The sequence below is a fragment of the Ascaphus truei genome, chromosome 3 (genome assembly GCF_040206685.1).
Source record: "Ascaphus truei isolate aAscTru1 chromosome 3, aAscTru1.hap1, whole genome shotgun sequence".
NCBI lineage: Eukaryota > Metazoa > Chordata > Amphibia > Anura > Ascaphidae > Ascaphus > Ascaphus truei.
Window position 1 is genome coordinate 365,322,928 of NC_134485.1, and position 15,101 is coordinate 365,338,028.

At 43.3% G+C, this 15,101-nt stretch overlaps 1 protein-coding gene across 1 annotated transcript in view; it reads right to left on the bottom strand.

Moving 5' to 3' along the window:
• PDS5B (PDS5 cohesin associated factor B) overlaps positions 1-15,101 on the bottom strand; it is a 104,294-nt gene that overhangs the window by 37,825 nt on the left and 51,368 nt on the right. The window contains exons 11-20 of the mRNA XM_075592136.1: positions 11,434-11,579; positions 9,808-9,959; positions 8,708-8,821; positions 7,813-7,894; positions 6,499-6,547; positions 6,053-6,192; positions 4,464-4,579; positions 3,846-3,951; positions 1,677-1,837; positions 932-1,055 (exon numbers count right to left, since the gene is read on the bottom strand). Coding sequence (XP_075448251.1) covers positions 932-1,055; positions 1,677-1,837; positions 3,846-3,951; positions 4,464-4,579; positions 6,053-6,192; positions 6,499-6,547; positions 7,813-7,894; positions 8,708-8,821; positions 9,808-9,959; positions 11,434-11,579 — 1,190 coding nt within the window. The remainder of the gene's footprint in view (positions 1-931; positions 1,056-1,676; positions 1,838-3,845; positions 3,952-4,463; positions 4,580-6,052; positions 6,193-6,498; positions 6,548-7,812; positions 7,895-8,707; positions 8,822-9,807; positions 9,960-11,433; positions 11,580-15,101) is intronic.

A 15,101-nucleotide genomic window follows, 5' to 3' on the forward strand; every position in this document is an offset into this window, starting at 1 on the left:
TTCAGACTCATGTATTGTAGGTAAGGAAGTTAGGCATCTCATCCATAAACCATTCGGCACCTGTGAAATTCTATCCCCCATCTAAATAGATTGGTAAAGTGATTATTCATTGTGATTTGATTATTACATGGTGATTTGTCAAATGACATTACGTTGGTAAAGGATTCCAGCAAGTGCACATTTGACACCTAAATTGCATAATTTTGTCATTTGACAAATCCAGCTGCTTACATATAAAGCGGATGCATGTATATTATAATTGTCTTTCAGCAACATTGTTCAATGGTAACAATCACCTTTTCTACTACATTTCCCTGCTTCACTACACAAGTACCACGGGAGATATAAAGAAGAACACTCCAAAGCAGCCTGCATAATTCATTTAGACGAATATTAGGAGAACCGTAACTACATTATATTTAAAGGCACAACCCCCATAACAAAAAGAAATTGAAGCCATAAAATACACAATGGTGTTCACAATGCCCCATAACATGAAAATAAAGTAGTAAAAAAGAGGCCATGCAGTGATCAGCTATTTCTGACATTTTGTTTAAGGCAATCTGTTATCTTACTGTGTGCGAATGCAAACTGCTGGTTTAAAATGACGGTCAGGAAGATTTAATGATACACACTTTCAAAATGAAGCAACTGCATTTTAAATGGGTAGCATTGCTGGAAATAACAAAGGACACAATTGGAAAAGGATCTCTCTACGCCTAATCCAACAGCTGCAAATAAGAAGCAATACAGTATTTAGAGATTGCTGCTTTAACTATGTGATGAATACTCATTTGCTCACCACAATATGCAGTCTGTCTGTAAATAAGTAACTGGGTCATACTAAGCAGATGAAAAATGTTTCATGTTACAGGACATCTGAGCTGTGATATGCAACATGTAGCAACTCAATATTGTGCTTAATATTTACCTCAAACATCTGAGCAAATTGTGTCTCTTTGCTGGAAAATATTGCATGGATACAGTAAATGGAATACTTTGCTTGACGAGGAGGTCCTTTTTTAGCTTTCTGTTGCAAAACTGGAAGCAGAGCTCTAACAAAACAACAAAAAAAAAAACACCAAGAAGTTTTAAAATTGCACGGTTTACTATTTTCAAAATAATAGGTGCATTTTTGCCAGACTACACATCGCGCACCTTGTCCACTAGGCTGTAAAGATAATTAGACATTTATAAACAAAAATAGTAGCTGTGTCACAAAGCTTGCATTATCACATTATGTACAGTATCGCACAATAGAAGTTCTTAACTTAAGGGTCTTACCTTAGGTGGTAGAACTACCAGTTTTGTGTATTCAAAAGCGACAGTATAGAAAGCACATTGAAACAGAACATTATGGCTCTTTTACACCTTTTTTGTAACAGGAAGATTATGTCCAACTATTTTAATTGTGCGTTTTTCACTAGAAGAATGTGCTTAACAACAACAAATAGCAGGTAAACGCACTTCAAACACATTTAGTAAACCATTTGCAAATAAATATACATGCAACAGGATTACATGACCCCATCTATCAAGTGGAGCACAGAATCCCATAAACTTGATTACACAAAAACTGCTCTCTATGCTAAACGTTCTCTCCCCCAAATAGTAGTTACATTGGCGTTTAAACAACAAAAAAATAAAATAAAGTACAGTAATTGTCACAAACTCACGATCTGATATGAGGGAAGTCCTCTTCAATTTTGTTTCCCGTGTTCCTGAAAATTTGCAGTGCAGCCTCCGCTACCTTTTCATCCTCCATTTTCAGACAAGCCAAAAGGGACTCAAACGTTTCAGCTGAATGGAATGACATTGGGTGTGTGAAAGAAAGCACCTACAAAACAGAAACAGCCTATGAGGGACAGCATGATTAAAAAGATCAATATAATTTATTTTTAAAAGTAAAAAAACATACCCTTACACCTACTGCCTTGATATCTTAGAGTAACATTTTATCTGATCCTGAATAGGTCAAGTGACAGGTATCAACACAGTGTATGAAAAATTGTCTATTTCATGTCCAGAGAGTTTAACAGATTCCCACTGCTCCCTACACACACACATACAGGAGATTGCAGTGGTTAAGTATAACTGAAAAAAACAAGTCCATTCAAAATAATCCCACCTTAATTTGGCAGTAGGGCCACAAATCTCCAGCCTTGTAATCTTTCAGAGAAACTGAGTAATTCTTACAAGGGCTAAATAATGTTTTGGGCGATACCTTAAATTGTAATCAGGAAAACTGCTGACAGTGTAATTGTTCCATAATACTACTTAATTTGCTTTGATAAGAACATCAATAAACTGCACACTTTAAATTTAAGAATACAGATATATTTTGGCGATATCAAATTTGAACAAAAAAATGTCGATTTGTGAAAAGGTGAAAGGCCAGCAGAAAACGCACTTATGTGATATAGCCAATAGATCTATTTTTTTTTTTTAAAGGGTAACACAATCAATACAAAATGTACTGTAAGTGTTAATACGAAAACTGGAAAAAAAATGTTGCTCCTCAAACTTTACATTTCTGACATAATTGGTAGGCTATTTGAAAACAACCATTTTATACCCGGCATGGAAATGCACATTTAATAAAAGAAGCCATGCAGAACAGACATTTTGCAGAAGCTCCATTATTTTTCAGAGAAAATTAATCACCAGTGTGTGGATTACACAGTCCTCTACTTGCCCTGCCATGATCATTCTGAACCACAGCAGCTGCAATATGCAGGGTATCCTCGGGGCAGTGGACCCAAGGAGTAACTCCTCCCCAGAAAACCAGCAAACAAATCAAGGGGAGCGGCAGGAAAAAGCTCACAATTTGGATCTATTGTTACAAGTTAATTTAAAGCACAGCACATTTGATTTGTATGGCTCTATAGTTATAATTAGGGAGAAGGAGCGGCTCAGTGAGTAACGACACTGACTGGCACTAAGTTTGAAGCAGGGGAACCTGGTTCAATTACCAGTGTTGGCTCCTTGAGACCATGGGCAAGTCACTTTATCTCTCTGTGCCTCAGGCACCAAAAACATAGATTGTAAGCTCCACGGGGCAGGGACCGGTGTCTGCAAAATATCTCTGTAAAGTGCTACGTAAAACTAGCAGCGCTATACAAGAACAAATAATTAATTAATAGATGTATATATACTGTACACGCACCCACACTTCTATAATTATATGGGGCATTTGGGGGGGGAAATTAATTTATTTTGGGCTTTCACATTTAACTATAAAATTGATATTATGTTTCTTGTATTCAGCTTAGTATGTGTATAAATACACTATTAACAATATCATATGGCACCTTAAAGCATGTGAAGCACTGATATACAGCAGCATTCTATATGTATTATTCATTTGTACAAGAGACAACATTGAAATAATTTAGGGTCTAATGAACTGTTAGGGATTTCATTACGGTGAATGGCTTATAAGAGTACTATAGTGGTTCCTATCACTGACCCCCTGATGAAGATTTTTTTGCAAAACGCATTGTGGTTAGTGAGGATTCTTCAAAATATTCTGTGCTTGTGTCAACGCCATAGAGTGTTATCCTGCCACTCCCCTCGTTTGTCTAACTGTTCGCTGGAGCGGTTTCTTCTCCTTGGGCCCCAGTCTCATTTCCATCATCCTGAGAATGTGCATGGTTAGAACATTGAGGGATAAAGGCTCCAATGTGCAACGCCTGCAGAAATACTGCAGTTGTGGCAGCTTAGAACCATCATAACAATGAGGACTGTGTGTAAAACAAAAATACTATATATATTTATACATTTATGCATTGCTCTTCATTTTGCAGAAGCTTCCATGAAACCAAGCTGATGGCAGAACTGTTTACCTTGAGTAATTCAAGGCCTGCTCGGATTGCTTGATCAGTGGGTACGCCTTCGTCTTCATCATCTGCTGTTCCATCTATCGACTTATTCACCAGTTTAATAAGGGAACTTTACAGGGGAAAAGTAATACGTATATTTTCATAACAATTAAGGAGCATGAGGTCATACAGTAACAGATCTTTACTTAAAATCTGTGGATGGGAGGGGAAGGGGGAAGGACAACTTACAGCAGAATCGTCAATAAAAAGATCAGCACGAGAATATATTGGGAATCGGATATCTGCTTTACTGCCAAGCATTAAGATAGTTCAACTAATGAAAACATTTTGCTTCTTTTTAATAGTGTGGCACTGAAATATGGGTTGCGGTAAAAAGATAGCCCAACTTGGAAATAATCCAATTGTAAATGAGATCCATGTATAAACATTAATATCCTGTGGCAGACAAAGTTCTAGTAGATGTATAGGCGTTGAACACAAGTTATTCTGTAATTTGCAATGCATTTTGTTTCATATCAGAGAAAAGTGCAGTGTGTGTGGAATGCTACTTGTTAACCCAAAATATGTCCAAGGTTTATTTCCCATGCACCCGACTAAAATGAAGGGAAAGAGGTTAATTACCTGATTGACTCGGTGTCGATGTGCACAGGTGCTATCCTCTCCAGAAGGAACTTGATCATTTCTAGAAATGGGTTTGATGGTTGCTTTGGATTGCCCAATTTCTTTGTAATATCACGCTTTAATTTAAAAATGCATAAATAAAATTAATAACATTTTATACCTTTATTTATTCCACAGTTGCAGTGGTGCATATATTTTATTTTTTCCAAAAATTATTTTTTTGCAGCCTAAAAATAGCAGGCATGAAGAGATCCATTAACAAATGTTCTGCCCTTCATTTATATACCTAGAATTTTACAAAAGTATTGAATGTTTCTCTGCTTTAGTATCAAGTCCAATAATAGTCTAAAAAGTTTAGAAGGGATGTTTAACTTCACTACAGCGGCAAAGGATAAAGCCTGTAATTATTTGCATAACTTAATATGGCGAAAGTAAAATGTGACCACACGAAGAAAATTATATGCTCATAAAAATCGAGAGAGATACTGAACCGCTTTTAATTGCAGTGGTTTTGGAGAACTAAAGAAGTGCAGAATCAACCCACAGGTTTAGTCGAGGACACGATGCGGCTGGTAACGACCGTACTCCGAGCAGCACTACTTCCTACTTTGTGTTTATACTACTTCATATGCCAACTTCCTACTGGTTCTCAGAACATCTGGATTATGTATTTTGCTCCCATGGCTTCGGTCTAAAACAGCAGTAAGAAAATTAATGGAAACACTGTTGGACTAAGCAGCATATGGTTTTTAATATGCTTTTCTTCCAAGTCCGCAATCATTTACTGGGGAATGTAGCCGCAAATGCTAGACTCAATTCCCCTGATTAATGCAGACATTACAACCGTAGCATTTTACTGCATGCTGAAACCAGGCAAAGATTCACAATTAATGCAAGGCTTTCGAAAAGACCAATAGTCCAGATCACTTTGTAAAATGCAGAAACAGATTAAGCAGCTTTTTAAAAATAAAATAAACAGGAAGTCAACCTCTAGATTTGTGCTCTGTTATACTAATAGTGAAGTCTTTCAAGATATTGACTTTCTGCTAGCGTGTAATCTGTGTACTAATTCGGATATTCCTCTAAAACAAGAATGCAAATGTTTAAAAACACAAGATTCCAAATTATAATTTACACTTCCATTCTTCCAGACCCGAACGTCAAATAATTATCTCCACGCAAACAAGTGCATTTCATTCTTCCAGACCCGAACGTCAAAGTTCTAGTAGTAGGGGTACTGGAGAAATGTAGATTTTAGGTTGTGAAACATTTTAAAATAAAACAGACAAGAGTTCATCACGGGTGAGATTATACATCACTGGTCTCTGCTCTGTGTCTTCCAATTGTACATATGAAAGCCATGTACACCAAAAATCTCATCTATAATGAACTCACGGTAAAAGTTATAACTTCCAACTAACTCTACACTCCTTTTAGATGTGGTGAGTGAACCAACACACACTACAGCAATGAAGGGTTATTATCCGACAGGGCCCTTGCAATATAAAACAGAATTTCTTTATCAAAGTATCTTTGGAAAACAGCAAATCCTTCCAGGTGCCAAATAGTATTCTACAGATGCTTCTTACCACACAAACTTCGGCCTGCTTGCATGAACACATAGGGCTGACAAGTTTCTCCAACTGGCCTCTGACTTTCTCATCCTCTTCTAGCACTTGTGTAAATTTCTTTAAAAAATCTTGACCTTTGCCAGGATCTGGCAAGTTTCCTGAAAACAAATAAAGCCAAGTTAAGAAACGCTGATGCAGATGAAAACCAGTCCTTTAAAGCAGCAATCCACCAGAGCTAAACAGCTCTGTTTTAAACTTGAGGATGCCAAGTAAAATTAGTAAGTTTCTCGGGAACCTGGCTGTCCCCGGAGTTAAAAATAGTGCACTTCAACTGCAATAGGCCGGATTGGCACACTCAATATTTAGACTTGGCGGGCCCATGATAACTGACAATTTAAGAATACAAGGCATTAAATTAAATAAAATCAGAAAACCCTTAAATGGTTCTATTTACAAAAACTTACTTGTAATAACCATCACTTTTGAAAATATAGCTTTACTGCCGGTATCTGTCTGAAAATCACAAGAAAAATACAAAAATATTCAGCAGATGTAAATGGGCTGTGCTTTTTATGAACAAGAACAGATTATACTGCATATATTCATAGTACATAACTTTATGCAATTCTTAATAAGCTGAAAAGAAAGTTGCCTGTTACACCTAGGTTTCTAAACCACAATTCCCAACTTTACGATAATGCAGCACTTCAGAGATTTGTCTGCAATTTAGAAGTTTGTGGATAAAACCAAACTAAAATTATGATTAACAGTGGACATTTAAGAGCCTCTCCAAACCTCCCACCTGCAATTAAAATAGCAGGGAACTAAATATTGGATAATGTTACATCTTTGAGTAAAAAACTCAAATTAAACCAACGATACATTTAATAAACCAGTATTATTTGTTTGCATTATTTTTTACGTTTGATGAAAAGCAAACTTTCAGAGGACTTCAGTGTGAGACCATTAAAAATCATCAAACTTTAGTGCCACCGATGCCTTAGCCACTGAATAGGCTAGATAGCAAAAAGAACAATTAAAGATCACAATCTTACTCCACATAACTGTTACTTTAGCTTTGCAAACGTAAGATAAAAAGCAGTGTCTCTTTAGTAATAAAAATATAAACCCACGATTATATATATATATATGACAATATTAAGGGTTCTAATGCATAAAAACATAGGAAAATGAGTAGAGTAGGTGGGCCAAGTGGTTCTCACCTCCCATCAAATTTGAGCTCTTGTAAAACCTCAGACCTTTTGATCATTCACTTTCTTTCGTATTTAGGATGTCCTTGCATCTACTGCAGCATGTTTGAACTCCCTTGCTGTATTAGCTTACCACCTCTGTAAGGTGGCTCTTCTATGAGTCCTTCCCATTTCCGTGATGTACCTCCTCACATTTTCCCTTAGCCTGCTACCCTCCAGCTTCAGAGAATGACCTGTTCTAGCACTTTTCTATGAAATATGCTCTCCTTTACTTTTGTTGAAAACCTTTGTTTTAAAGGTGCTCCGCCCAAGCCCTCGGCTAGCTCCGTCCCGAGCCCTATGCTGCATGCTCTCCGATTCCTTTTTGCCGCCATCCTCACTGAGCGGCGGTGACTTGACCTATCCATCACCAACAATGCCGGTCCCAGCACGCCATATCTGGCTTTGGATGTTGCTGTCGCAGCGGTGATTGACAGGTCAGTCATCACTGCACAGGTGCCAGGGTGGACATTTTAGGCACCTGGGGCGACCAGGATTTCTCTACCACTGGATGTACCCAATACTTACTTTTGGCTTTTTGATCAAGTCCAGCAAATCCTTAACGTGATGCCTCAGCATGTTCTGACATTTCCACATTTCATTCAACGCTCTATCAAACAAACCAGGGAGGAAAAAAAATAAACAAAACAAGCACACAAAAAGTTGTTGCCAGAAAACACAAGGCATACATATACACATGCAGTCTGCAATTCTGTTGCTTCAGCCAGTCGCTGCCCGCTGTTGAACCCAAGCCGCACCGTGCAGTGGGGAGACTTAATGGCCCATCGGCTTAACACAATCGGGGTCCCTACATTTGGATGGGATTCGCGCTGTGTGAATCCTACCGGGCTTCACCTGTCTAAGAGATGCGCACTAAGAGATAGACTGAATGTCACTCTACCTGCGCGCCTCTAACAGGGGATCGCGGGGCTTTTATTTTACTCACACAGCATAGTAGCAGGGGGTCTCCGGAGCTGAATCGCATTGACATCAGGTCCAGAGACCTCCTGCTTTTTGAGTTACAGACCCCATTATGGGGTGCCGGTATCATTGCGGCTATGTTTAAAGTCTCTTGCGTCATGGCCCACGTGATCGGGAGATTTAAACAAAGCAGAGGGATACTACCCCCCCCCCCCGCGCCCCCCTGTTCAACGTCCATGAGCCTTCACAAAAATACTTTTTTTAAGCAGTTAATGTATTCTAATGTCTAAACTGTGAAGTGCTGTTTGTTCTGGAATACTGAGGAAACTAACAAGAACCCAATTTATGTAAATTGTGGTAACAAAAACAATGTTTTAAGACATTTCACCAAACTGTGTTTACATTTGTTCGTTGCTACAATGCTAATCTAGAAATACTGTTCTGGCTACTTTTAAAAAAAAAAGGAACATTAAGAGAAAAACATGAACAGAAGAAAACCTACTTCACAGCGTTTAGATCCAATGTTGCATAAAGATAGTACAAGCACTTCATTCGTTCTTTAGTTCCTAAATTGTGAGGGACCATGTACTGAGCAAAAATCCGTTCTACAAGCAACCTGTAAAAATCAAAAGATCACAATAAAAAAAACACAAATTTTTTTTTAAAAAAAAAACCATACTCCCATAGAAAAAAAATGCAGACAATTATGTCCACGCAGTATGACTGACTTGCAATTGTTTATTACTGTACAAAGTGTTGACCTTCATTCAGGATGCAATAGCCCAGGATGCAATAGGCTTGAGAAGCCTGCAATACAATGCTCTAAAATGTAATCACAGAACCCTCATGTACAAGAACGAACAATATCAGTCACGACAAACTAAAGTTTTGGGGTACAGACTAAGACAATGTATGTGACTTTGCAGCAATTAGCTTTCAGAAGAGAATTTCGAATGTATCTATGACTTAAAAACTACTAACATAACTCTTCCAACGACAGAAACCAATTCTAACATACAAATCCTGACATACACCAGCTCTGATAGATCTGAAAACAACCAAAAGAAGATGAACTAAAATGGCACAAAACAGATTGAATAGTTAAAGGATCATCTGGCACCATACAGGTAATGTTTTGTTGATTCAGCAACCAAAATGCATGGGTAAAGATATGCTGTATTCTAAGAAAATATTTATTACTAAATATTGCTATGTTAAATATATAAGCTTATCAAAAGTAAAACTTTCTTTTTAAACTACTAGATCGTCATAAATAAAATGTCCTTTTATGATTAACTGATGGTATATATATTTTCCCATGCATAAACCAAGTCTAATAAGCCCCCTTGCCTGGGGAAGCCATTTTAAATACTTCCCCACTGAAAGGCACAGAAGATGGACATTCCCCCCGACACCAATGTATGCAATAAATCTTACATCCGAATCACTGGCTGATCTCTAGTAGATGTTTCTAATATGCATTAATACAATTACATTAACTACAATCAGCAACTAGTCTGTAGGTAACTACATTGACCGTGCATCGACAGTCAACTAATCTAAGCATGATCACAAACAAAATTATACAGACATTGAACCTACCGATCATCAATACTGTTCTGGTAATATATATGTAGTAGTTTATCTTTAATCCATGAAATTTGTTTTGCAGACTCTTTTCCGGCTTCGGCCTGTAAGGCATACTTCTTATAGATTTGAGCAAGTCCCATCATTGCTTCTTTTCTGACTCTCCACTTGAGGGGGAAAAAAAATGAAATTAAATGTGCATCTACTTGTCTCAAGTTCCTTATGTTTCACCAACTTTGCGACCTTGAGCCCAGTTTCATCTATGTTGAAAATTCAGCAAAGCAAATAAAGACCACTGAGGCCCAGATCCACAACAGTGTGGTAAGCTTTAGCACATCTCGGCTCCTATTCATGTGAATGGGAGTAAAAAAGTGTTGTGAAGCTTGCCACCCTTTTGTGGATCTAGGCCTAAAAACAGCAGGTGAATGTAGCATTTCCATTGAACAGGTAGAAGCTCTGGGCACCAATACCTTGCAACCACAGTAACCCCCAGATTGTGAGTTTTTACTTCATATAAAATGAGACCATACCGTGATGATTGAATCAGTTCAGATACCCCCTTCAGACATTCACTGGGCTGCCTTCTGTCCACGACAAGATAAAGTAGCTCTTGCTCTGACTCAAATGCGGACTTTCTTTTTCAACTCCAAGGCGCATAACAATAAGTTACAATCTATCAAATGCAATAATGCACACCGTCGATTAAACCTCCTTTTCAAGAGCTTTGCATAACTAGATTCATATCTTTTTAGGAAATCCTCCAAAGAGGTTCGAGCAATGCATCTCAGACTCTAGCTCACATATTACTCCCCAAACTTATTTTGCAGAAAAATGTAAATTGACTTTACTTATATGTAGAAAGTAGACCAGTACCATATCTCAGCAGAAGATTACCATACTTCAAAACAAGCATTGAAAAATCCAAATAGCACTAAAAATGTACAAAAATTACCAATATTATAAAAAAAATTACCGATAAAAATTACCAATAGTAGTGATTGTTAAAGATAAAAAAAAACATAATCGTCCAAATCAGGGTGGGAGCCCTTCTTCAAGAGTACTCCCAAACTCATGTATTAGAAGACAAACTGTAGAAATGAGAAGAGCACAAACAAACACCCCTCTATGGTGCAGATTATTTTAGTTATGGCTGCACTCATACCCCCGAGGAAGAAAGTAGAGTCCTTTCAAAACGCGTAGGGCTACCTGTGGACAGGCGCAGGGTCAGCGCAGTGTATAGTGTCTGCTAGAGCCTCCTGAAATCCCCTGGAATCCCTCCCCCTGCACTGCAGAATAACCCAAGTGTAACCCGGAAGTACACGGACGCGTGCACACTTGCACGCGTCCCGACGCACAGGTAGCAAAGGAGTGAGGGGAGATACAGGAACTGCCAAGAGAAGAGAAAACTGACGCCTAATAACCAAAAAAATGCTGAGTCCAAGTGCTGAATGTAGCGCCTAAGAATGAGTGTGGGAATCATTCCCAAGTTTTATGTTTTTATGCTATGATAAATAAAATTATCTGCACCATAGAGGGGTGTTTGTGCTCTTCTCATTTCTACAGTTTTTCTTCTAATACATGAGAGTTTGGGAGTACTCTCCCACAGCACCCACCCTGATTTAGTAGCGGCAGCAGCCTTACCCGTTTGTCCAATGTTCTTTCACGGACAAAATTAAGTAGGTGATCATTGACGAGCAGAAGATCTTTTTTAGCAGCAGTAACGATAGACACAATAACATCATGTCTAATCGCTTCTTCAGGGTCATGTGATCTCACTTTAAGATATTCTGAAACGACATACAAATTATTTGCTAGTTACCATATGATCACATTAGTTTCTAAGTTACTTCAAGGTCATACAAAAATGAATTACAATTAGTCACTTTTACTCTTAGACGTCTGCTGAAGGCCTCTTCAGCATGAGGGTTTAAATGTCAATTATTTGATTTGCTTTATTAATCTTAATATATAAAATCGAATGGTTAGTGCTATCTGCGGTGAATCTGATTGGTCCTCAGCCTCTGGCCAATCAGATTGGTGGGTCTGACGTCACCCAACTGCCACTCTCTTCCCCCTCGGCGACACACACACACACACACACACACACCTCTCTCTGTCCTCTCCCCCCCATCACACTCGCCTCCCTCGCGCTCCACTCACCTCCCTCGTGCTCCCCTCACCTCCCTCCACTCCCCGGCTCTCCACTCACCTCCCTCCACTCCCCGGCGCTCCACTCACCTCCCTCCACTCACCTCCCTCCACTCCCCGGCACTCCACTCACCTCCCTCCACTACCCGGCGCTCCACTCACCTCCCTCCACTCCCCGGCGCTCCGCTCACCTCCCCCACTCCCCGGCGCTCACCTCCCCCACTCCCCGGCGGGGGGACAGGCAGCCTGCAGCTGCCATGCGGCGCCTAAGATGGCGGCGCCCGGAAGGACCCCCTTCCTCCCTCGCGGAGTAACTAAGATGCCGGCGGCCGGAAGGAGAGGTGTGTGTGTGTGTGTGTCACTGTGTGTGTGTGTGTGTGACACTATGAGGGAGACACTGTGTGTGTGTGGGACTGTGTGGGACAGTGTGTGTGTGACTGTGTGGGACAGTGTGTGTGTGACTGTGTGGGACAGTGTGTGTGTGACTGTGTGGGACAGTGTGTGTGTGTGTGTGACACTGTGTGTGTGTGTGACACTGTGTGTGTGTGTGTGTGTGTGTGTGTGACAGTGTGTGTGTGTGTGTGTGTGTGTGTGTGTGACACAGTGTGTGTGTGTGTGTGTGTGTGTGACACAGTGTGTGTGACACAGTGTGTGTGTGTGTGTGTGTGTGTGTGTGTGTGTGTGTGTGTGACACAGTGTGTGTGTGTGTGACACAGTGTGTGTGTGTGTGTGTGTGTGTGTGTGTGACACAGTGTGTGTGTGTGTGTGTGTGTGTGTGTGTGTGACACAGTGTGTGTGTGTGTGTGTGTGTGTGTGTGTGTGTGACACAGTGTGTGTGTGTGTGACACAGTGTGTGTGTGTGTGTGTGTGTGTGTGTGTGTGTGACAGTGTGTGTGACAGTGTGTGTGACAGTGTGTGTGACAGTGTGTGTGTGTGTGTGTGTGTGTGTGTGTGTGTGACACTGTGTGTGTGTGTGTGTGTGTGTGTGACACTGTGTGTGTGTGTGTGTGTGTGTGTGTGTGTGTGACACTGTGTGTGTGTGTGTGTGTGTGACACACTGTGTGTGTGTGACACACTGTGTGTGTGTGTGTGTGTGTGTGTGTGTGTGTGTGTGTGTGTGTGTGTGTGTGTGTGACACACTGTGTGTGTGTGTGTGTGTGTGTGTGTGTGTGTGTGTGTGTGTGTGACACAGTGTGTGTGTGTGTGTGTGTGTGTGTGTGACACAGTGTGTGTGTGTGTGTGTGTGTGTGTGTGTGTGTGTGTGTGTGTGTGTGTGTGTGTGTGTGTGTGTGTGTGTGTGACACACTGTGTGTGTGTGTGTGTGTGTGACACACTGTGTGTGTGTGTGTGTGTGTGTGGGGGGGACACACTGTGTGTGTGTGTGTGTGTGTGTGTGACACACTGTGTGTGTGTGTGTGTGTGTGGGGGACACACTGTGTGTGTGGGGGACACACTGTGTGTGTGGGGGACACACTGTGTGTGTGGGGGACACACTGTGTGTGTGGGGGACACACTGTGTGTGTGGGGGACACACTGTGTGTGGGGGACACACTGTGTGTGGGGGACACACTGTGTGTGTGGGGGACACACTGTGTGTGTGTGGGGGACACACTGTGTGTGTGGGGGACACACTGTGTGTGTGTGGGGGACACACTGTGTGTGTGTGGGGGACACACTGTGTGTGTGTGGGGGACACACTGTGTGTGTGTGGGGGACACACTGTGTGTGTGTGGGGGACACACTGTGTGTGTGTGGGGGACACACTGTGTGTGTGGGGGACACACTGTGTGTGTGGGGGACACACTGTGTGTGTGGGGGGACACACTGTGTGTGTGTGTGGGGGACACACTGTGTGTGTGTGTGGGGGACACACTGTGTGTGTGTGTGGGGGACACACTGTGTGTGTGTGTGGGGGACACACTGTGTGTGTGTGTGGGGGACACACTGTGTGTGTGTGTGGGGGACACACTGTGTGTGTGTGTGGGGGACACACTGTGTGTGTGTGTGGGGGACACTGTGTGTGTGTGTGGGGGACACTGTGTGTGTGTGTGTGGGACACTGTGTGTGTGTGTGTGGGACACTGTGTGTGTGTGGGACACTGTGTGTGTGTGGGACACTGTGTGTGTGTGTGGGACACTGTGTGTGTGTGGGACACTGTGTGTGTGTGGGACACTGTGTGTGTCTCTGACACTGTGTGTGGTGGGGACCGGAGCTACGCATGGGGGGGGGCAAGAGCGTAGAGAGAGGGGGGAGCGGATAAACAAACAGGGGGACACGGAAATTTTAAGCAACCCACCCCCCCTCCCGTCCACTGTCCCCCCCCTCCAGTCCACTGTCCCCCCCCCCCCTCCCGTCCACTGTCCCCCCCCCCTCCCGTCCACTGTCCCCCCCCCCCTCCCGTCCACTGTCCCCCCCCCCCTCCCGTCCACTGTCCCCCCCCCCCCTCCCGTCCACTGTCCCCCCCCCCCCCTCCCGTCCACTGTCCCCCCCCCCCTCCCGTCCACTGTCCCCCCCCCCCCTCCCGTCCACTGTCCCCCCCCCCCCTCCCGTCCACTGTCCCCCCCCCCTCCCGTCCACTGCCCCCCCCCCTCCCGTCCACTGTCCCCCCCCCCTCCCGTCCACTGTCCCCCCCCCCCTCCCGTCCACTGCCCGTCCCCCCCCCTCCCGTCCACTGCCCGTCCCCCCCTCCCGTCCACTGCCCGTCCCCCCCTCCCGTCCACTGCCCGTCCCCCCCTCCCGTCCACTGCCCGTCCCCCCCTCCCGTCCACTGCCCGTCCCCCCCTCCCGTCCACTGCCCGTCCCCCCCCTCCCGTCCACTGCCCGTTCCCCCCCCTCCCCCCGTCCACTGTGTCCCCCCCCCCTCCCGTCCAATGTGTCCCCCCCCCTCCCGTCCAATGTGTCCCCCCCCCTCCCGTCCAATGTGTCCCCCCCCCTCCAGTCCAATGTGTCCCCCCCCCCTCCAGTCCAATGTCCCCCCCCCCTCCCGTCCACTGCCCGTCCCCCCCCCTCCCGTCCACTGCCCGTCCCCCCCTCCCGTCCACTGCCCGTCCCCCCCTCCCGTCCACTGCCCGTCCCCCCCTCCCCCACTGCCCGTCCCCCCCTCCCGTCCACTGCCCGTCCCCCCCTCCCGTCCACTGCCCGTCCCCCCCTCCCGTCCACTG